The sequence below is a fragment of the Chanodichthys erythropterus genome, chromosome 23, assembly GCF_024489055.1.
Source record: "Chanodichthys erythropterus isolate Z2021 chromosome 23, ASM2448905v1, whole genome shotgun sequence".
In the NCBI taxonomy this organism is placed as follows: Eukaryota; Metazoa; Chordata; class Actinopteri; order Cypriniformes; family Xenocyprididae; genus Chanodichthys; species Chanodichthys erythropterus.
In genome coordinates this window covers 564,011-585,588 of record NC_090243.1, presented here as the reverse complement: position 1 = coordinate 585,588, position 21,578 = coordinate 564,011, and the positions used below count along the sequence as shown (strand labels likewise).

At 38.7% G+C, this 21,578-nt stretch overlaps 2 protein-coding genes across 8 annotated transcripts in view; both read right to left on the bottom strand.

Annotated features, from left to right (window-relative positions):
- Positions 1-6,468, bottom strand: part of acad11 (acyl-CoA dehydrogenase family, member 11) — a 133,747-nt gene extending 127,279 nt beyond the window's left edge. For 2 of the 5 annotated variants that reach the window (XM_067377178.1, XM_067377177.1), the window contains exons 1-2: positions 1,624-2,237; positions 1,420-1,519 (exon numbers count right to left, since the gene is read on the bottom strand). In XM_067377178.1, coding sequence (XP_067233279.1) covers positions 1,420-1,519; positions 1,624-1,742 — 219 coding nt within the window. In that variant the 5' untranslated portion in view covers positions 1,743-2,237. Of the gene's footprint in view, positions 1-1,419; positions 2,238-6,332 lie in introns of those variants that run through there. The other 3 variants (XM_067377179.1, XM_067377181.1, XM_067377180.1) reach the window with 3 other exon arrangements.
- pxdc1b (PX domain containing 1b) overlaps positions 1-21,092 on the bottom strand; it is a 40,360-nt gene extending 19,268 nt beyond the window's left edge. The window contains exons 1-6 of one of the 3 annotated variants that reach the window (XM_067377189.1): positions 20,440-21,089; positions 20,016-20,351; positions 8,051-8,142; positions 7,760-7,877; positions 7,461-7,572; positions 6,257-6,948 (exon numbers count right to left, since the gene is read on the bottom strand). In XM_067377189.1, coding sequence (XP_067233290.1) covers positions 6,819-6,948; positions 7,461-7,572; positions 7,760-7,877; positions 8,051-8,142; positions 20,016-20,265 — 702 coding nt within the window. In that variant the 5' untranslated portion in view covers positions 20,266-20,351; positions 20,440-21,089 and the 3' untranslated portion in view covers positions 6,257-6,818. Of the gene's footprint in view, positions 1-6,256; positions 6,949-7,460; positions 7,573-7,759; positions 7,878-8,050; positions 8,143-20,015 lie in introns of those variants that run through there. The other 2 variants (XM_067377188.1, XM_067377187.1) reach the window with 2 other exon arrangements.
- Between the last annotated feature and the right edge of the window lie 486 nt (positions 21,093-21,578).

The window sequence follows — 21,578 nt, the reverse complement described above, 5'->3', positions numbered from 1 at the left end:
TGACAAATTCAAGTGGGAAATAGTAATGTAACCTACATTTTATGAACTTCACTCAAGAATACTACAACAAAGCTCCTTTCCTGTCAGTAAAGCTGTTAACAGAAAATTAAAATGTCATTGGACAAAAACAGCTCGTGAAAATTAAAATATTCAATTCAATAATAAATGTTACAAATATTATAATGTGAGATAAACAACAAATATTTTGTAATGTGATTTTTCAAAATAGTGCAATAGTTTAATAGTTTTTTGTAGTTAGCCCTACTGGCTAGTTATTTTGGTGAATCATAATATTAATTAATGTAAATTGTGAAACCCACAGCAATAAAAAAAATCAAAAATGTACTGTCCCCTTTTTTATTTAATAGATAATAACAAATGAGATTTTGGTGGTATTTTGAACACTCAAATATGAAATGTCCCTGGTTTCCATTTCAGAAATCTGGTCACCTTATACTATGGTAAAACGGTTTTATATTGTGAGGAATAGGAAACCAAGGACTAAAAAATTGACAGCCTTATTGCTGTGAAATGACAGTCTGAGAATTTAATACTGACACAATTGTAACCATAGCAAAATTGTCAATGGGGGGGGGCCAAACCTGCTTGGTTACAAACATTCTTCCAAATGTCTTTCTTTGTGTACAGCAGAACAAAAAAAAAATTTACACAGGTTTAGAACAACTTGAGGGGGAGTAAATGATGACAGAATTTTTGGGTGAACTTTCTAAAACATTATAATATACAGTAGAAAAGGGGCAACGGTTTATTTCTGCTGCAACCTGAGACTAAATATAATAAGTAAGAAAAACTAAGTCCTGTTGGTTTCAGTGTTATTTTAGTATTGTTTATGATTAAAATAATTTTAATAGTTTTAATTTTTTATAAAACTGTTTAAAGATCCATCGGTCTCATCCGAAATGCACAAATAGACAAATTGTAGCCAGTAAGAATAGGAATAGATAGCAAATTATATGTTTTATGGCAGCAGATATTAGAAATCTATATGCCTCTTTTAAACAAAAAATAGTTAGTTAGTTGAAAAAATAAAATACAAAATAAACTACAAATACAATTACAATTACAAATACAATAAAATACAAAAGATGGAGAACTGTTAAGCAACCTGGCATAGAAAAAGTGTAAAGCATTTAATGAAAAAAAAAAAAGACCAAGAATCAAAACAAGTGTACAGTCTTGCACATTTCACTTAGTATTCTTTGGTTGTGTCTCCCTCTACTGATTGACTTACATAGAGTTATGTGTTGCGTTGACAAGTACAGTCACTGGTGTCAAAGTCCTTTCTGCATGTTCACGGCAGCGTTTGAGAGACCCAACTAAGCTGCAATTATTCTATAAATATGCATCAGTTATCCTGCTTTGTCACATTAATATGATACTGAACAGTAGTAACGTTACCTTATGAGCTCCAGGCAGCAGTTCTCCTGGAGGTTTCTTTCTGAGCACATAACGCTTGTCTGCAGTCTCAATGTAAAACGTTGGGTTGGACTGACCAGCTCTATTTAAAACATATTAATAAAATAAAATAAAACAATAACAAACAAAACATGGATTTTGATTGCATAAGGTGCATATAAAGGAGATGTATGGGAGATTTCTTACATGTACTGCTGCACAGTTAAGGTGCTGCCTGAAAAGTCAAGTTTCCCTGACAAATATCTTTTCAAGTTATTAGTGTCAAATCGATGTTCTGGACGGACGGCAGTGGTTTGGCGATCCATGTCGACATTAAATGAAATTGAGAAATAAAGTTCACAGTTCAAACTGTTGCGGAAGATTTCAAAATAAAAGTCATCAACTCATCGAGGAAACAAAGATCATAAAAGTCCCATTTTTATGTCATCACATTGAAGTACATCTGCTGAAAAGAGGACCCCTGGACCCAGCTACTGTTGTATGAGAGTGATTGTGAAAGCTGTTTTATATTGTGAGGAATAGGAGACCAAGGGACAAAAAATTGACAATCTTATTGCCGTGATTAGGGTAATCAAAATAATAATAATTAGTCTGTTCTTTTGTTTTGATTTATTTTCATTTTAGTTAAGTGTATTTAACTTCTGCTTTAAAAAAACATTGTTTTTAGATTGTAAAGTTACAATTTTAGAATATAGCCTAGGCCTAATGTGATTTGACCCCTTTTTTGCACATAATAGCATATATTACACAGTTACATTCATGTTTGTTTTTATAGCCTTCGATATGAACATTGTTTCTAGGACAGTATTTATGATATATGTATTTCAAATACGTGAGATTTGGGGTGCTTCTCCCATAGGCTTCTCCTCGTTTCCTCGCTCCTCCGTCCTCCATCCTATGACCCGGAAATCGATCGAGCTCAGCCATCTTGACCATAGACATCATATAGGATAGACACCTATATGATGTCTATGATCTTGACGGACATCTGTGGACAACCCTTCTCTAAGCCCCGCCCTCCTTAGTTACTGTTGCTACGCCTGTCAAGCTTTCGCGTCTGGCAAATCATTTACAGTGTGTATGCACCGGTGTCACACGTTTTCAAGGAGATAATTAGTCATTTTTGGCGAACAGGTGAAATATCTGAGAGAGCAAGACAAAAGGGACTGCAGTATGCATTCAAGGGATATATCCATGACATAATATGCAACCGATTAGAAAATAATTTGATCAAAATTGGAGCTAAAGCTCTCAGTGACCGCAGTAAAGATGGTTTGCGGTTTGATATTCAGATTTCTTTTGGCTATAAATACGCAGTGCGCTGTCATAGACATGCAAATAATACCAAATATCGTTCTCCATGATTTGTGAATTAAGGTGACGCTGTCCTTTGGGCCGAAATCAGGTTTTTTTTTTTTTTCGTAGCGACTCTTAATTTTATAATGGCTATATCTCCAAATGTTGGACACTTAGAGGAATGAAACTGGTGTCATCTTCACCAGCTTGATCTGTGAATTTTTTCACAGCAAAGCTCTTGTCCGTAAACCCCTTGGTAAGTCCGCCAGTAAGGAATGTGAAATAAAGGCGTTCTTCATGTTTAACATCTATTACCAATGAACACGCAGACTGCTGGAATAAAATTGACAAACACTGTTTTAGGTATATATATACCCATCCCAGGGTCACTAACATCGCTATTCTGATCTGTGAAAACTTTCACAGTTCAGTACGGGTCAGCTGACCCATCCCAGGGTCATGTATATCACTATTCCGATCTGTGAAAACTTTCACAGTTGAGTTTTGGTCAGCTGACCCTTCCCTGGGTCATGTACATAACTTTTCTGATCTGTGAAAACTTTCACAGTTCAGTACGGGTCAGCTGACCCTTCCCTGGGTCACTAACATTGCTATTCTGATCTGTGAAAACTTTCACAGTTCAGTACGGGTCAGCTGACCCTTCCCTGGGTCACTAACATTACTTTTCTGATCTGTGAAAACTTTCACAGTTCAGTACGGGTCAGCTGACCCATCCCAGGGTCATGTACATCACTATTCTGATCTGTGAAAACTTTCAAAGTTCAGTACGGGTCAGTTGACCCTTCCCTGGGTCACTAGCATCACTATTCTGATCTGTGAAAACTTTCACAGTTCAGTACTGGTCAGCTGACCCCTCCCTGGGTCACTAACATCGCTATTTTGATCTGTGAAAACTTTCACAGTTCAGTACGGGTCAGCTGACCCATCCCAGGGTCATGTATATCACTATTCCGATCTGTGAAAACTTTCACAGTTGAGTTTTGGTCAGCTGACCCTTCCCTGGGTCATGTACATAACTTTTCTGATCTGTGAAAACTTTCACAGTTCAGTACGGGTCAGCTGACCCTTCCCTGGGTCACTAACATTGCTATTCTGATCTGTGAAAACTTTCACAGTTCAGTACGGGTCAGCTGACCCTTCCCTGGGTCACTAACATTACTTTTTTGATCTGTGAAAACTTTCACAGTTCAGTACGGGTCAGCTGACCCATCCCAGGGTCATGTACATCACTATTCTGATCTGTGAAAACTTTCAAAGTTCAGTACGGGTCAGCTGACCCTTCCCTGGGTCACTAGCATCACTATTCTGATCTGTGAAAACTTTCACAGTTCAGTACTGGTCAGCTGACCCCTCCCTGGGTCACTAACATCGCTATTTTGATCTGTGAAAACTTTCACAGTTGAGTTTTGGTCAGCTGACCCTTCCCTGGGTCATGTACATAACTTTTCTGATCTGTGAAAACTTTCACAGTTCAGTATGGGTCAGCTGACCCTTCCCTGGGTCACTAGCATTACTTTTCTGATCTGTGAAAACTTTCATTAGAGAATTAAAAAAAATTCTTACAAATACAAATTATTCCATCCAAAAGTTTGGGGTTGGGGATTTTTTTGCTCACCAAGGCTGCATTTAGTCAATTGAAATGTGAAATAATATTACAGTTTCAAACAATAATTTTTCATTTTAATATAATTTAAAATGTAATTTATTCCTGTGATGCCAAAGCTGAATTTTCAGGTTTTCAGTGTCACATGATCCTTCAGAAATATTCTAATATGCTGATTTGGTGATCATGTTTGTGATACTTTATGATAGGCTACTTATTTCATGATTCTGATTAATAAAGTTTAAATAAACAGCATTTATTTGAAACATAATGAAATATTTTGTAAACATTATGCATCCTTGTTAATTATATTTATTATTTAAAAATAAAAAATACTGATGCCAAATTTTTCAACGGTAGTGTAGGCTATATCTGACAGTTAATAACATTACTATGAATGAACAGCAGGTGTCAGTAAACGTTAAAAAATAGGCTGATAGGCTATTATGGTGTGGCGCTCTTCAAAAATAAAGGTGAAAATGAAACAGCCTTATCAATCTATAAAACACGTCCTTCTATAGATGCGATTTGTGGAATCAAGTGGTGTATGCATATGAACTTAGGAATATCTTACTGTGAATAAAGTTGATTTAAAGGAGCAAGTGTGTTAGCCTATAACTCGAGTATTCTGAAGAAGTAAACCACCTAAAACATAACGCAAACTCATTATATTTACACAAAAGCTTTAGTGGCACGTGTTATTTATAAATTATTCACAAGTTTTGCAAATCATTTCAAATATACTGTATGAATTACTATTATTTTCAATAAATGGTGTGCACACAAGCCCCCCAGTCAAAAATGCCAGTATATAAATGTACAACATGTAAAACGTGACAGAAATAGTTATTTTCAATGTTTATAAAAATAATCATTAAAATCCCAATGAACAAAAATAACCTCTGTAAAATATTTTGTGTCTGATATGTAATGTTCTGTGCATTTGGTCATGTCCATATAGGCCTACTTTAATCACTTAAAGCACACGCAGTCTATTATTCTGCCCTTGTGTTTGTGTTTAACAAGACTTAATTGATATCTCTGGTATTTCGATTTGAGAAAGGGAGTCACAAAGTAATATTTTATGGCTAGACATGATGGACATGACATGTCTAAGGCTGTGATAATATTACATCCTAAAGAATAACACATTTAATCAAGCATCATTACTTGCTGCAAAAATATATAATCTCAAACACAATTACTTAAAGGGTTAGCTCACCCAGAATTGAAAATGTTGGAGAAGATTATTAAAGCACCAAAAATTGAGAACAAGACAAAGAGTAAATCTTTCTCAAGGGTAGCAGGGAAACATGACTTCATTACAAAGTAGGGATGTATTTGTGAATGTGTGTATATATAATTGTGTAAGTGTGTACTAGAAGCCATGAGCCAAGTGTGTGTGCACGTCTGTTGTGTTCAAGTGGAAAAAAGAAAGTTCAGCTACTGTTCATATTTGTAGAGTAGAAGAGAGGCCTTAAGCTAATAATATTCACTTCAGAAAAATGTCTTTATACATTGGCAAACTTAATTTAGCTATGTCCAAAGTCTTTCACATAAGGCAGAAATGGCTGTTAAGATTAAAGGTGCCCTAGTTTTTACAAGTTGTAATATAAGTGTCCCCTGAATGTGCCTGTGAAGTTTCAGCTCAAAATACCCATAGATTTTTTTTAATTAATTTTTTTAACTGCCTATTTTGGGGCATCATTAACTATGCACCGATTCAGGCTGCGACCCCTTTAAATCGTGTGCTCCCTCATGCGCTTTCTCAATATATGTCTTTTCCATGTACTGAACTCTTGTTATTCAACTATGCCAAGGTAAATTCAATTTTTGATTCTAGGGCACCTTTAATAAAGCAGTGATTTTTGTACAACATCAAAGGTGTGGTTGTTGAAATGGGATTTTTTTTTTTTTTTTTTTTTTTCAGTATTTGAATCAGCATTTTATGTTCAAGTTCTTTTACTATCACAACCTTCCATTTTGGTAAATCCTTATGCAAATCTTCTTCTCCAGGAGTATCTTCAGATCATCCACTAAAGCCAAAGGACTGATTCTCATAATGCAGACTCTTTCTGAAGAAGAAATGTAATTTTCCAGGCAGGTTTTCTGGGCATTGGGCCTTGAAAAAGATAAATCACTAGGACACAGTGGCCACCATCAATCTGTGCAACAGGAATAGCAACTTATTTTTTTTCCTTATGTCAGTTCCTATTATATTTTCTTGTCTGCAGTATGACTCTAGGTTGAATAAGAGGCACATTGGTCAACACAGCATCATTGTGGGCCACCAAATCTGATGGACAGATTCTATGTCTAGTGGTAATCTCTTCATATAGACTCTTCCTGCAGCATAAACACAATCAGAATTAGCCTCGTCTAGAGCACATCCCATCTCTTGGCAAAAATTACATGCAGGCTATCTGCATCGCGAATGTCTACCCATGCAGAATTGTGTGCATCACTCCAAGATGTCAGTTTCAAAAGGAACCAGGTGGTAGTAGGACAGGTTGGTGACATAAGCTTCAGGATCATCGTCACTCAGGTCTTGATCCACATGATCCAAAGATTCTCTCCCATCCTCATCATACCTGCATATTCAGAGATTATTAAAGAATTTTAATACATAAAATGATGGGAAAACATCATTTTAAGAAACAATATAACTCCAAAATCTAGCAAGCTGCCCATTTTTAAGACATTATTGGCATAATTCTATAATAAAGGCTGTTTTTATTTTTAACTCTAACAAGACTTCACATGCTGTATTCAACAGTGTTCAGGATGTAATGAGGAACTGTGTATATCATGTATAATTGTGGGAATAATGTCATCAGATATCTATGGAGGGTTTCATTCCAGAGCTTCCTTCTCACACCCAGGGAAGGAAGTACCACTTCCTGTGTGTGACAGACCACTGTGCACTCAAGGAAAACATTACTTCAAGCATGTAGTCAATGGCTGATGTAAAAAACACCAACAACAAAAAACTTTATATGAATGTAAAGGGTCTCCTACACCAAAGCTTTTTCACTGTACATTTCCTTTATGTGTATATACTCATTTGGACTGGGATGACACAGAGGGAATGTCAGACACTTACGAGTGCTGGGCTGAGTCAGTGGAGGAGGGTCTCTCTTTGTCCAGTGGAACACTCTCATCAAACACAATGGTCTCAGTGTTCGCCAGGCAAAACCCATTAGACCTCATGATCTCTGTAGAGATGTCAATGAATGGTCAGAAATGAAATGATCTCCGAACATATGTCTAATTAATTTCTGTTATTTATAAAGATAAATAACATAATAATAATTATATTAACAATACTATTCGTATTATATAATGTACTTATTGTAATAATAATTATCAATATTAACCAGCATTTTATCATTAAAAGGCTACCTGAAATCTTAACTGGACTTTGAAAGCATGGCTGAATCTTGTGGACATTGTCATTCCTCAGGACCTGGTCTAGCGGCGAGCGTTCAAAGAATGTTAAGACAACCTCTGACCTAGAAAACTGAGAAAAACATCCTTTTATGAGCTTATGATAAGACCTTAGCAAGTCATTAAGGAAGATGCTCAGGTAAAAAAGTAAAATAACAATACATGTCTCTTGTTTGTTACAGTCACACTTTAATAATACACAAGCCTCTTTTCCCTTATACTGGTGTCGTCAGCTAGATCTCTCACCTTCCAGGGCATGTTAATGGCGTTTTTCAACAGTCGCTCCACTTCATTTAGTTTTGTCTCAATGTCTCTTGCTTCTTTAATCTTCACAAGCCCTGTGAGAGCACAAACATATCAGCATATCCAGCCTTTCTAAAAAATCTTTTACATCAGATCAGTATTCTACCTCTCAGCTCAAGATTTTTTTATGCGCAGTCTTATGAGATATGGTTCATTAACTAATTCAATAACAGGCCAATAACTATTTTACCTCTCCATTTACAAACAATTATTGTGCAGTCTAGACAAGGTTGTGGTGAAATTACTTACAGGCAACACTTAAAACAACTTTATCTCACCTCATAAAACATGTAAGGGACCACAGAGAAAAAATCCTGTCTGGTTTAAAAAAGGTTGACTTAAATGTGAACACGTTTGATAAAGGTCCTGACCTTTGTATTAACAATACTCAACCCATTATCTGTCCATTCAAGATAGTATTCACAAAAATGAAGACATTCCTTTTAGGTGACATAATTGAAGTCCACAAAAGTGATATACAAGAGATCATGTGCCAGATTATAGAAGTGTTTCTTTATGTCCAGCCATTGTGTGTGTGTGTGTGTGTGTGTGTGTATATATATATATATATATATATATATATATATATATATATATACATCAATCTAATAACTACTATTAATTTTGTATTTAATCATTTATAAGATCTATATAATTGTTCATAAAGGCTAGAAGTGAAAAATGCCTTATATTCAGGTGTGGATAATTATTAAGCAGGGTTTCTTTTACAAATAAAACAAGCCAAAAAAAGAGATTTGACTCATACTGAAAAGTCAAAAATTATTAAATGCCCATGAGAAGGATGCTATACTAATGCAACAATAGAAATTGCAAAGTTAAAGCATGACCAATGAACAGCGAAATGCTCATTGGGTCAGCAGGGTCAGACAAAAACCGATGGAGAAGAAAAGACATGGGGTGTTCCCAGTCTGCAGTGGCCAGTATCTACCAAAGGTGGTCCAAGGAAGGAACAGTGGTGAACCTGCGACAGGGTCATGGGTGGCCAAGGCTCACTGATGCACGTGGGAACCGAAGGCTGGCCCGTGTGTTTTCCGATCCGAAAGACGAGCTACTGTAGTTCAAATTGCTCAAGAAGTTAATGTTGGTTCTAATAGAAAGGTGCCAGAGTACGTAGTGCATCACAGTTTGTTGCGTATGGGGCTGCATAGCCGCAGACCAGTCAGCGTGTCCATGCTGACCCCTGTCCAGTAAAGTCAAGTCAAGTCATCTTCATTTATTTAGCGCTTTTCACAATACATATTGTTTCAAAGCAGCTTCACAGTGACAATAGGAAAATTATTATCGAGCTAAAGTTGGTTTTTGATTGAATCACTTATTATTAATCATTACTTTAGGGGCCGCTTAAAGGTCCTAAAGAGGATGTTTTGTTTTATACATTTTTGCAATATTACTTGAAACTGTCTTTACTAACTGATAAAAGACTATTTATTAGGTGCACTGAAAGGAATAATATTAATATACACCATCTGTGCACAAGTTAGGGCCTTAAAAACATCAGCCAATCGCGTAAACGATTGGCCCTCTGGCTTGTCAATCACTGCCATTACGTTCCTTGTGAAAGACGTGCGCGGATTGGCCCTCTGGCTTGTCAATCACTGCCATTACGTTCCTTGTGAAAAACGTGCGAGACGTGCGCGGCTGCGCGGTCCAGTAACTTTCCACACTCTACAGGCGCTGCATGCAATGTTTTTGTCAGGAGACAGGAGTAACAACTGCAGATTATGAGTTACCTGCGGTGAGTCCGACATAATGAATCCACTAACACGACACAGCGAATGCCGGTGGTAAACACTCGTGTTCCAATACTCGTGCATGAGTTTTGGGAGGCGTTCCCGTGAAATGAGCTGTGAAGGAGGGGGGTTGTTCTTACGCATGCGCTCATTTAAAAAACTCGCTAACAGTCTGGTTTCTCAGTTGACGAAAAGATCCTCTTTAGCACCTTTAAATTACACCTTTCCTACTGAAAAAAAATGAATACCTCTAATGCATTCATTTACGTGTTCAGTCTATAAGTTTGCGTGTTTGAGTGTGTATGTGTGCAGAAGCTTGTTTTTTTTTTTTTAAAAGTGATATTTGCCAAATTACTTGTCTGGTCTGCATAATACAGAAAAATTAGTTGTGTCCGCTGATCTATGCAAACTGGAATAATTTTGATAATGTTTAATCTATACATAGGGAAAGGAAAGGGAAGGAGGCCTTCGCAGGGGATTATTTAGTTGAAACGTCAGGGCTGCGTTATTGTCATATCTAGGCGCAGGTCCTTCATCTCATCTGGATACACCCTGAATCTGGCAGGCTGCAGCAAACCTCGGGATAAACAGAGAGAGACTAATATTAGCGTAGACTCCATTCTTCTTATGATGTAGCGAGTACATCAGGTGTTATGGGAAGTGTTCCCGGTTCCGGCTGACCTAATCTATGTAGCCTAACTATTTACATGATTTGAATTATAGAAGTAGATAATGTGTTATGTGTATGCAAGTTTAAACAGATTCGTTTTTAGTCTAGATTTAAACTGACAGAGTGTGTCTGCTTCCCGAACAGTGATAGGAAGACTGTTTCATAGTTTAGGTGCTAAATAGGAAAAGTATACCACCTGTGGTCTTTTTTGTTATTCTAGGTATTATCAACTGGCCTGATTTCTGAGATTGCAATAGACGTGAAGGACTATAATGCATTAAGAGCTCGCTAAGGTAACTGGGGAGCTAAACCATTTAGTGCTTTCTAAGTAATTAGCAAGATTTTAAAATCTACACAATGTTTAACAGGAGGCCAATGCAGTGTTGACAGAACCAGGCTAATATGGTCATACTTCCTGGTTCTAGTAAGAACTCTAGCTGCTGCGTTTTGGACCAGCTGTAGTTTGTTTAACAGGCAAGTGGAACAACCACCCAGTAGAGCATTACAGTAATCTAGCCTTGAGGTCATGAAAGCATGAACTAACTGTTCCGCATTTGTCATTGAGAGCATATGTCGTAGTTTAGATATATTTTTAAGATGGAAGAATGCGGTTTTACAGATGCTAAAAATGTGACTTTCAAATTAAATATTGGCATCAAAGAGCACACCCAGGTTCCTAGCTAACGATGAAGACTTAACAGAGCAGCTATCAATTGTTAAACAGTATTCTAGGTTATTACATGAAGAAGTTTTTGGTCCAAAAATTTGAATCTCTGTTTTTTCTGAATTTAGTAGTAAGAAATTACTGGTCATCCAATTTTTTTTATATCAGCTATGCATTCTGTTCATTTTGTGAATTGGTAAGTTTTGTCAAGTTGTCGTTTTTTAATAAGAGGTTTAATAATAGCCAGCTTAAAAGTTTCTGGTACGTATCCTAGTGATAAAGATGAATTAACAATATTAAGAAGAGGATCTATGACCTCTGGAAGCATCTCTTTCAATAGCTTAGTATATGGTTCAATATACATGTTGTTGATTTTGATGATGTCCACTGCCAAAAGCGCCAACAGTGGGCACATGAGCATCAGAACTGGACCAAGGAGCAATGGAAGAAGGTGGCCTGGTCTGATGAATCATGTTTTCTTTTACATCACGTGGATGGCCAGGTGTGTGTGTGTCACTTATCTGGGGAACACATGGCACCAGGATTCAGTATGGGAAGAAGGCAAACCAGCGGAGGCAGTGTGATGCTTTGGGCAATGTTCTGCTGGGAAACCGTGGGTCCTGCCATCCATGTGGATGTTACTTTGACATGTATCACCTACCTAAGCATTGTTGCAGACCATGTACACAATTTCATGGAAACGGTTATTCACTGGTGGCTGTGGCCTCTTTTAGCAGGATAAAGTGCCCTACCACAAAGAAAAAATGTTCAGGAATGGTTTGAGGAGCACAACAATGAGTTTGAGGTGTTGACTTGGCCTCCAAATTCCCCAGATCTCAATCCAGTGGAACATCTGTGGGATGTGCTGAACAAACAAGTCCGATCCATGGAGGCCCCACCTTGGAACTTACAGGACTTAAAGGACCTGCTGCTAACATCTTGGTGCCAGATACCACAGCACACCTTCAGGGTTCTAGTGGAGACCATGCCTCGACGGGTCACACAATATTAAGAAGGTGGTTATAATGTTATGCCAGATCGATGTATATATATATATATATATATATATATATATATATATATATATATATATATATATATATATATATATATATTATTTGATCAAATAAATAATTGAGCAAAAGAGGCTTCATTCAAAAATTGAACACATGTACATACTTCAACAATGTGTCACCTTCCTTTATATTCTCTTCATGGTTAATTTATATTTATTTCAATAATAAATCAGCATGTCATCTAATAGATTTAATTACAATTTTTAATGGATTCATACTGAAAGTCATACTGAATGACATATGTGCTGTTTTTGGTCAGCATGTCTAATCATCCAGACCAACCCAGAGCTGTAATTATGATGATGGTGATGACAACAATGACCACAATCTCTAGTCACAAACAAAGAATTTACACAACAGCCTCTTTTTATTCAGGCTGTGAAAGGCTCCACAAAACTCCAGACTGATGTAATGACTATTCTTTACTAATGTCTCATGCTGATGACATCACCCCTCAGGGCAGAGGTTTTTTATTAAATCATCTTTGGAACATAATGACTCTACCAGCCCAAGTTGAGTTATGCTGTGTCTTTTTAAATCTCCCATGTTTACCTTTATCATACATCTGAAAGAACATATTATACAGGCAACAAATCAGAGGATTTGGCTTGCTGACAGATAAAACCTATATGGAATAATTTCTCCTGTGTTCATTTTCAAACTTGACACTTTTATGTACATTAGAAATACAAATTGACAAAGAAAATATTCACCAAAAGGAATTAAAGAGCAAAATGCATAAAATACGCATAGCACTGTGCTGAACAAAAAGAACTGACCTTTAAATGTTTCCATGGACAGAAAACGGTGCTAAGCTATTATATAGAGCTCATTAGACTTGCAGAAGTGTTTTCTGCATTAGACTTGCAGAAGTGTTAACACTTTGGCATCATGAGTCAAGACAGATGCAAAACAAATGAAGTGATGTGTCCCATACTCTGAATTTGTGCTGTGCATTTCACCCATCCAAGTTCACAAACACACGCACACCCCCGTAGTAGAGGGCAGCAATTTTCGTGTGGCACCCAGAGAGCAACTGGGGGTGCTTTGCTCAAGGGCACCTCAGTTGTGGGTAATGAGAGTGGAAGAGAGCACTGTTCATTCCTACTACTACTGAGACCAACTCTCAAGTAAGATATTGCTCTTTCCCAAACAAGACACCAGCTAAATTTGACTTAATCCAGCTGTACTGTTTGTCTGAACAGATATCCGTGCTTGTCTGGGGTTCTTCCTGTCAGGATTTGCTGTGGAAGTGTCAGTTTCCTGTGGGCTAAAGATTTAAGCTTATGTTGGGTAAAATTGCAGTGTTTGTGTGTTTAAAAAAACACTCTCCAGCACTCTACCTTCAACGTTCTCCCTATGGGGAAAGAGCACATATCTGATCCATTTCCATTTTGCCACCATTTTGGTTTGAACTGTTTCCAGATGGAAAACAAAAGAGGATCCATGTGTTACACAAACCAAACAGATGGGGGAAACCACTTTGAAACCTGGTCTTTCACCATGTTCATTGATATTCTCCCCTAATCAGCATTAACATTTACCAAACTGCCCCTAAGACACAATATAACACTATAATATAACATAATTTAAACATTATTCAGTACATAATGCTGTTGTAAACACTCAGCATGATGTAGCTAAACTAGCAGTTCACTCCAGCAGATGTTCTAAACTCAAGAACTGATAACAACAAAACTGTTTCACAAGAAACCTGTCTAATGCTGAAAAAGAGAAATAAGAGTAAAAATATCTAGTCATGTCTGTTCATGTTGATTGCTCTGTAAACCATTAACACGTTATCTACATAGCCGTGCTTTGGGACTTTAGCATATTTTTGCAGTGAATTAAATAGGTACGTGTTTGCATCAGTGGTCCAAACCAGCAAAAGCAGACTTTGATAAAATCACAAAGACAGAGGAAGTTAAGCTACGTTTCTAAAAGTTTTGGCTAACTACCTGTACAAGTACAAGACTATTTTAAAGAAATTAATCTGCAAGTACAAAACTCTATGGTTTCTCTATGATGTGGAAAGCTGATTAGCTCCTTAAAGTTATCAACTGATAATGTTTTTTTAATACAGATTATTTGTTTGTTTATGTGTCCGATAACCAATATGCATTTTTTTTCTGTTATTGATACATTTCAATTTCATATCACAACGATAAAAAATGCAATTGTATTTTAGTTTTAAATGGTTTAAGTGCTGTTTATTACACTAGATACTAGTAAACACTATCTCACTGGAATAATTATACATTTTCATTAAACTAACAAATAAAACAGTAATATATTGTCACAGTCACATGGACTTTCAGTTTGTTTGTTTGCATTGTCACGTGTTCCTTTGTTCTGTTTCCCGCCACATTCAGTCACCATGGACACTCATTGGACCACGCCCCCCTTGTTAACCTGTTTAGCTTGTTTGTGTTAGTGTATTTAAGTTCCTGTCTGTGGTCAGTTGTTTGTCGGATCTCGTTTGTATTTGGATGTGTTTAGTGTATGCTCTAATCTGGATTCTGTGTTTCTCCCTGTGGATAATCTAGTAAAGACTTATTATAAGTTACTCTTCCTCGTCGTGTGTTTGATATACCAGCATCCGTAACTAGTGATGGGCAAAGCGAGGCTTCATGAAACACTGAAGCAGTTGAATCAAATGTGCTGTGATGATTCAAGGCTTCGAAACAATCTGACACTTGACTCCACAGTGACCCCTAGTGGTCAAAAGAGTGTAAATGCAACAAAACTCAAACTAAACGTGCAGTAAAAACACCTTTTACAAATATATTGCAAATGTTTTATTGAAAGTAAAATCTATTAAATACAATTAACTAATTCTCTAATAAGATTAGGCTACATATAGAGTGACTGTATATCTGTTCTTTTATCAATTTTCAAGGCTTGTTTCTCTGTTCCATGGCTCAAGCTAAACAGGCCAATAAGGGATTAACTACCATTATTCATTTTAATTATTCTAATGTCTAATTAAAACATCTACAAATTTATAAAACTGATCAGAGATCAGGTAAAACCCATAGACACTTGTTCAATGCTTCTCAGTGAATCTGCATGATTCATGGGTTAACTTTATCATCGCCCTCTACTGGTGAACCACTGAAATTTCGAACTGTTTTGAAATGTTTCGAAACAGTGAGGACGTAATGAAGCCTCGTTTACTAAAATCACGTGACTTTGGCAGTTTGATAAACGCTCCGAATCACTGATTCGAAACAAATGAGTCATGAAGCTTCGGAGCTTCATAAGACAAGTGTTTCGAAATCAGCCATCACTATCCGTAACAGAAGACCCGACCTACAGTTGCGGCGTTATTTTGTCGCCAGTGTTTTTTCGTGTTTCATTTTTTTTTCATTCATTTTTCCCGTCACCATGTACTCACCTGCATTTCTGTTGCTCTGCCTTGAGCAGAGGGACCGCTCCCTCGAGGCACATTTGAAGGATTTTTTGCTCCTAGCACCATCTACACATTACCCGGACAGCAGCCTTTGCAACTTCTTGTATGCCGGCCTCAACACCGCCACCAAAGCGCTGCTGTCCGGGGAGGGGCCTCGAGGGAGCTTCATGGAATACGTCGAGTGGGTGCTGGTGTCCTGTGATTCGCCGCTCACAGTTAACATCATCCACGACAACACCACCCCCACCAGCTACCCAGTGCCCAGCCAGCAACATCCCGACTGCGAGGATCGACAGCCCGAGCCCACTGCAGGCAACGAGAGCCACTCCGCCGCGACGTACACGCCAGCGCACACAAGAGTGACCGAGCTGAACATCGCCATGGAGCCTGAGCAACGCGTGCCTGACCAGGTGTGTGAGTCGGCTGCCTCAACCATCGCTGAGGGAGTCTTAGTGGAGTTCGACGGGATAAAAACGAGCCCCGCCCAACCCCCCACCACTGAGAGTGAGTGTTCGGCCACCGTACTGGAGAGAATTTTTTTTTGATGTTGAAGAGGTAGTCTTGTTTTCCCCTCTATCTCCTGAGTCAGTCTATGTTCATGTCTCCCCGCTGGTTCCATCCAGCCCTGAACTGTCCATCTCCCCGCTGGTCCCGTCCAGCCCTGAACTGTCCGTCTCCCCGCTGGTCCCATCCAACCCTGAACTGTCCGTCTCCCCGTTGGTCCCGTCCAGCCCTGTATTCCCTCCCAACCTCCCTCATCCACTACCTCTCCAGCACACCTTGGACTGTTTTTTGTTTTGGACCTTCGTCTGCTCCACAGTTTTTGCCCCAGTCCCCAGCTATTCCTGTCATCCCTTCATTGATGCCTCCCGTCAGTCCCTCTGCGCCTCCTCTCAGTGGTGAGGCTACAACTCGGGCCCTCTGGGAGTCATCTCAACACGGCTGTGAGAAGCCCTTGGCTCCGCCCTCTGCCTCTGCATGCTCCAGTCCTCCTCGATCCGGCGTCCCAACTCCTGCACCTACGCTCCTTCCTCCCTCGATGCCGGCAGAGATCGTCGGACTTTCAGCCTCGCAGGACTCCCTCAGTACGTCGGCTCCACCTGGGTCGGGCATCGCTACACCTACGCCACGGACTTACGGGCCGGTCGTTACACTCCGGCCCTCCACCCCTTCGTCTTCGGCCAGCTCATCCCTCCCTCAGGCTCCACCTCCGCCCTCGGTTGCTCCTGCTCACCTTCAGCCCTCTGGATCTCTACCATCATCTCGGGGGATCGTCACTACGGCTACGTCGCGGCCGCCTAGATCTTTGGGGTCCCTCCACTACATCGGCTCTCTGGCTTTGCGGTGGGCTTCATCATCAGTGTCGCCGTCACCTCCGGTCGTCCCCATGGCGGCTCCAATGATCTTTGCTCCATGGCTCCTCCCTCCGGCGCCGCCGCCATGGGACGCAGTCTTAGCTGTGGCCTGGGTCAGCTTACAACATCTGCCTCTGCTCAAGGCTCCACCCTGGATCACTCCACCACCATCTCCACCATGGACTTTTGCTTTTCACCTCCTCCCGGTCGGCCGTCCACCTCCAGAACCCCCTCCAGGCCTCCCCTTTGATGTTACTTTACGGCGCGAGGACGCGCCTTTCCGGGAGGGGGCGTAATGTCACAGTCACATGGACTTTCAGTTTGTTTGCATTGTCACGTGTTCCTTTGTTTTGTTTCCCGCCACATTCAGTCACCATGGACACTCATTGGACCACGCCCCCTTGTTAACCTGTTTAGCTTGTTTGTGTTAGTGTATTTAAGTTCCTGTCTGTGGTCATTTGTTTGTCGGGTCTCGTTTGTATTTGGATGTGTTTAGTGTATGCTCTACTCTGAATTCTGTGTTTCTCCCTGTGGATAATCTAGTAAAGACTTATAAGTTACTCTTCCTCGTCGTGTGTTTGATATACCAGCATCCGTAACATATATTACATCAGAGTCCATTTCAAATGGCATCTTATCAGAACTATTAATGTTTTTATTGCAGTCATTATTTTGTGTTTTATGGTGAGTAGACATTTGCAGCAAATTATCTCATAAAAGCTGTCATTTTCACCGAACACATTTTTAAACACGTTTGTTGTGTAATTATATGTATTTTGATCCATGAATTTCTATACACATGAGTTTAAAACTTACTCAAGCTGTATTGCAATCACTCATGGAGATAATTAATTTCCACAGAGCTGTAAGTACATATGATGTTTTGCAGATGCTAAATTAGCTGGTTTCTAAGGAGTTCTGGATGGTTGTTTGTGCATTATACAATTGTTAAAGTGGGTGATTGCCCACCTCGAAGACTAACATTCTGGACCCTGTATATGGCTCAGAGCCATCAATCAATGTAAGTCTATGGGATTTTTTTTTAACAACCCACAAGGCAAAAATCACTTAACAAACACCTGAACTCAATAAGCTGGATGTGAAGTATCATTGGCTTGAGCTCTGTGTGCATGTGTGTGTGGTCACTGATGCCACAGGGGTGCTACATTTAGGAGGCGCTCCTTATAGCATATACTCAGCCTCATAATGACATATACCAGAGAACGCTATATGTCTCACTTGTTGTGAATATTATACTTTTTCACTTAAAAACAAGCAGTGGGCCAATGGAATCAAAGATAGAGACAAGAAGGAGCCAAAGAGGTTAAGTATCCACTCAGTGCTAGGCAATTTTGCACTTCTGAAACTTTATGCAAATTGAACCTTAAGCATGACGAAAGGAATGGAATGGACAATGAAGAGAGGTGAAGAACAATGAAGAACACTAACAGTAAAACATAAGCAACACTATCAGACTCCAATAACATCTTGACCACAAATAAAAAGGTACAAAAAAAGAAGTGAAAGAGGTGTGAAAAGAGTCAGTATTCTGAAAGTAATTTCCTTCTTGTCTTGTTTCCATGGTGCCGGTGATTTTATTTTCAAAGGTTGTAAATGCTTATTTCTGTCTAAGGGATAAAGGTCAGGCATTGCAGCCACTATATAAAAGCCCTTTGGCACATGGTTTCCAAGACTAACTCTGCTTCAAAGGCTACAGACAAAGACAAAATCATCAACCCAAAACAAGTTCACGTGCTAGGTATCACGCCAACATTAATTGCATACCAGCCACTAAACCCCCAAGCACGCTGACATGTATCTAGATGCCATGTCACACAATCATGCTTGTCTGAAATGTCTGGTTAAAATAGTTCTGCAAGTCATTTGACTTGAAATGCACTGTTATTAACTATATTAAATAGTTGCAAACACTGCAAACTGATATTTTTAAGTCAAACAAAAACATGAACTATACCATTTTCTATTGTTTCACAATGAGAAAAATCTAACAGTCATCTCATCTTGCACAATGAAGATATTTGTTAAAACTCACAAAACTCACAAATCAAGTCCTAACAGTGAAGACGCATTATGAGAGGACACTACTGAGGAAAGAAAGCTGACCCAATTGGGTCATAGTTGATCAAACTATAGCTGCAGGACTCATCTTTAAGTTTGGGCCTATTTGAAATTTTAGCACAGCAGTTATGCTGCAATAATGCAGTTATGCAGGTTTTCATTGAAATTTAAGCCTAATTTAACAATTTAATCCCAATAGAAGTGTGTATGACCTGTCTTGGCATGTGAAATCTAAAAAAAAAAAAAAAGGCTGCTCTATATTCAGAAAGCTAGTCACTGACTCATCTGTTTCAGAAAGCAAGGAGCCACATGATAGTTCTGGTTTGTGTGTCACTGTATAGTCAAGTGTGAATTATTAAGCAGAATACTTGAACCTTGTCCCCAAACAAAAAAACATGTTTGCTGGTGGGTCTTTTCTGATTGAAAACATCTGAATTTTGAAATTAGAATACAGTACCCAATATTCATCTTCAGGTGCTAAATTAACTGGTTTTATTCTAGACAAAATATTATTTAATATGACTGAATAAACCTTACTACTTCATGTTCAACCAACAAAAGTCACTTTATTGGACTGGAAATAGCATGGTACCACCACCAGCAGCGTGGTAGAGTTGGATAAAGTAGAAATAAATAGAGAACAACAATTTGGGCAACAATTATTCACAGAAGCAGAAGTCAACAAAAATGTTAGGAAGTAAAGACGTAGCCTATTGTAGCCTACAAACGACGTACTATTTGTACTTCGTTACTATATAGCCTACACCTACTGTACAGTAGCCTAAGTTAGTGTTAAACAATAGAATAGAATAGAATAGAATAGAATAGAATAGAATAGAATAGAATAGAATAGGTAAAGTAGAACTGATTGTACTTATCTATAATAACACTTCGCACCCACCTACTATCAGAGGAGACTCTGATAAATCTCGTCTGTCTTCGGGAAAACACTCCAGGAGTCTTTTTAAAAGTCTTCCCAAATCTGAGGAGCTTCTGTGAAGGTAAAGAATGTTTCTGTCCGACCATTCAGTCCTTATTTCAAAGAACTCCTCTTCTTCTCCTCTAATGATGAGCCTGCGAATCCCGTTAACCCAACAATCCTTCACGAACATGTTCACCAGGGATGTGCCCTCAAAAATCGCCGATGCCATCTTCAGTTCCCTCACTCCAGCATTCTGTGGATATTTTGCTCAACTTCAACAGCATTTAAGTCGCTCAAATTGACTAATTTGCAAGTCTGAATGGGAAATAACAAATGTACAGGTAATAAAAATATGAGTTTGCATCCAAAAGCCTTTAAAGGAACTTTCGATTCGTTTACGTACGTCTGCAGACCAATATGCAAGAATAGCACAACTAAATAAGTAGCCTAGTTTCTATTCTGTCCTAAACATTTCTATCGTCCTTTCCTTTTTCTTTCGCGTGGTGCGTAGATGTCGAGACGTAGCGCGTTTTATCCAAAATTACGCACATCTATTCATCAAAAAAGTTTGGGCGTTCTCTTAAATGTCTGATGCAACTTAATATAACGGATTGCGACAGTTGCCTTGTACGCATCGGTAACTGAGCCTCTTTAATCCCATTAGATGATGTTAATCACAGATAAAGTCCAGAGTCAATCAGCTGAGCAGAGTGAATAAGGGACGCCGAAAACAGGCCGAGAGTTTGATACATAAAAAAGACAGCGTTTCCTTCTATTGGCAGAAGTTGCGTCTTCACCCCTCCTTCCCTCTCATTCTCTTCCACACAGCGCTATGCGAGGAATTCACATCTGAGAGAGAGAGAGAGAGAGAGAGAGAGAGAGAGAGAGAGAGAGACAGACAGACTGATCACTCACTCACACCCAGTGAACGTCATTCTGTGAGCATGTGCTCTATATTTGGGAATTCTGGTCATTTTACATCCGTGGTCTTATTGTCGTTTTAAAATCTATAAAATTCAGTGAAATTAATTTAAAATATACTCTATATAACTATATAAATATACAATATATTGTTACACAGGGAAGTTATCACAAGGAAAATTTATATATACAGTATATTTATACAACTTATATAGATATATAAGTTATCACAAGGACAATGAAATGAAATGTTCAAGGTGTCTGTATACATTTTTGGTACCTTGAACATTTCATTCATTATTATAGTTTATTCACAGGGGATTTTGTTGTTTTATCTGTTGGTTATTGATAGAATCCATGATACCATGTATCTGAACAAGATGTCCAGGACCTCCAGCAGAAAAATAGGCCCACAACATTAAAGATCCAGCAGTATATTTAACTGTGGGCATGGGGTATTTTTTATCCATGTGTGCACCAAACCCATCTGGTTGGTTTGCTGCCAAAAAGCTCTTTTTTTAGTTTCATCTGACCATAGAAGCCAGTCCCGTTTGAAGTTCCAGTCTTGTCTGACAACTGAATATGCTGGAGATTGTTTCTGGATGAGAGCAGAGGATTTTT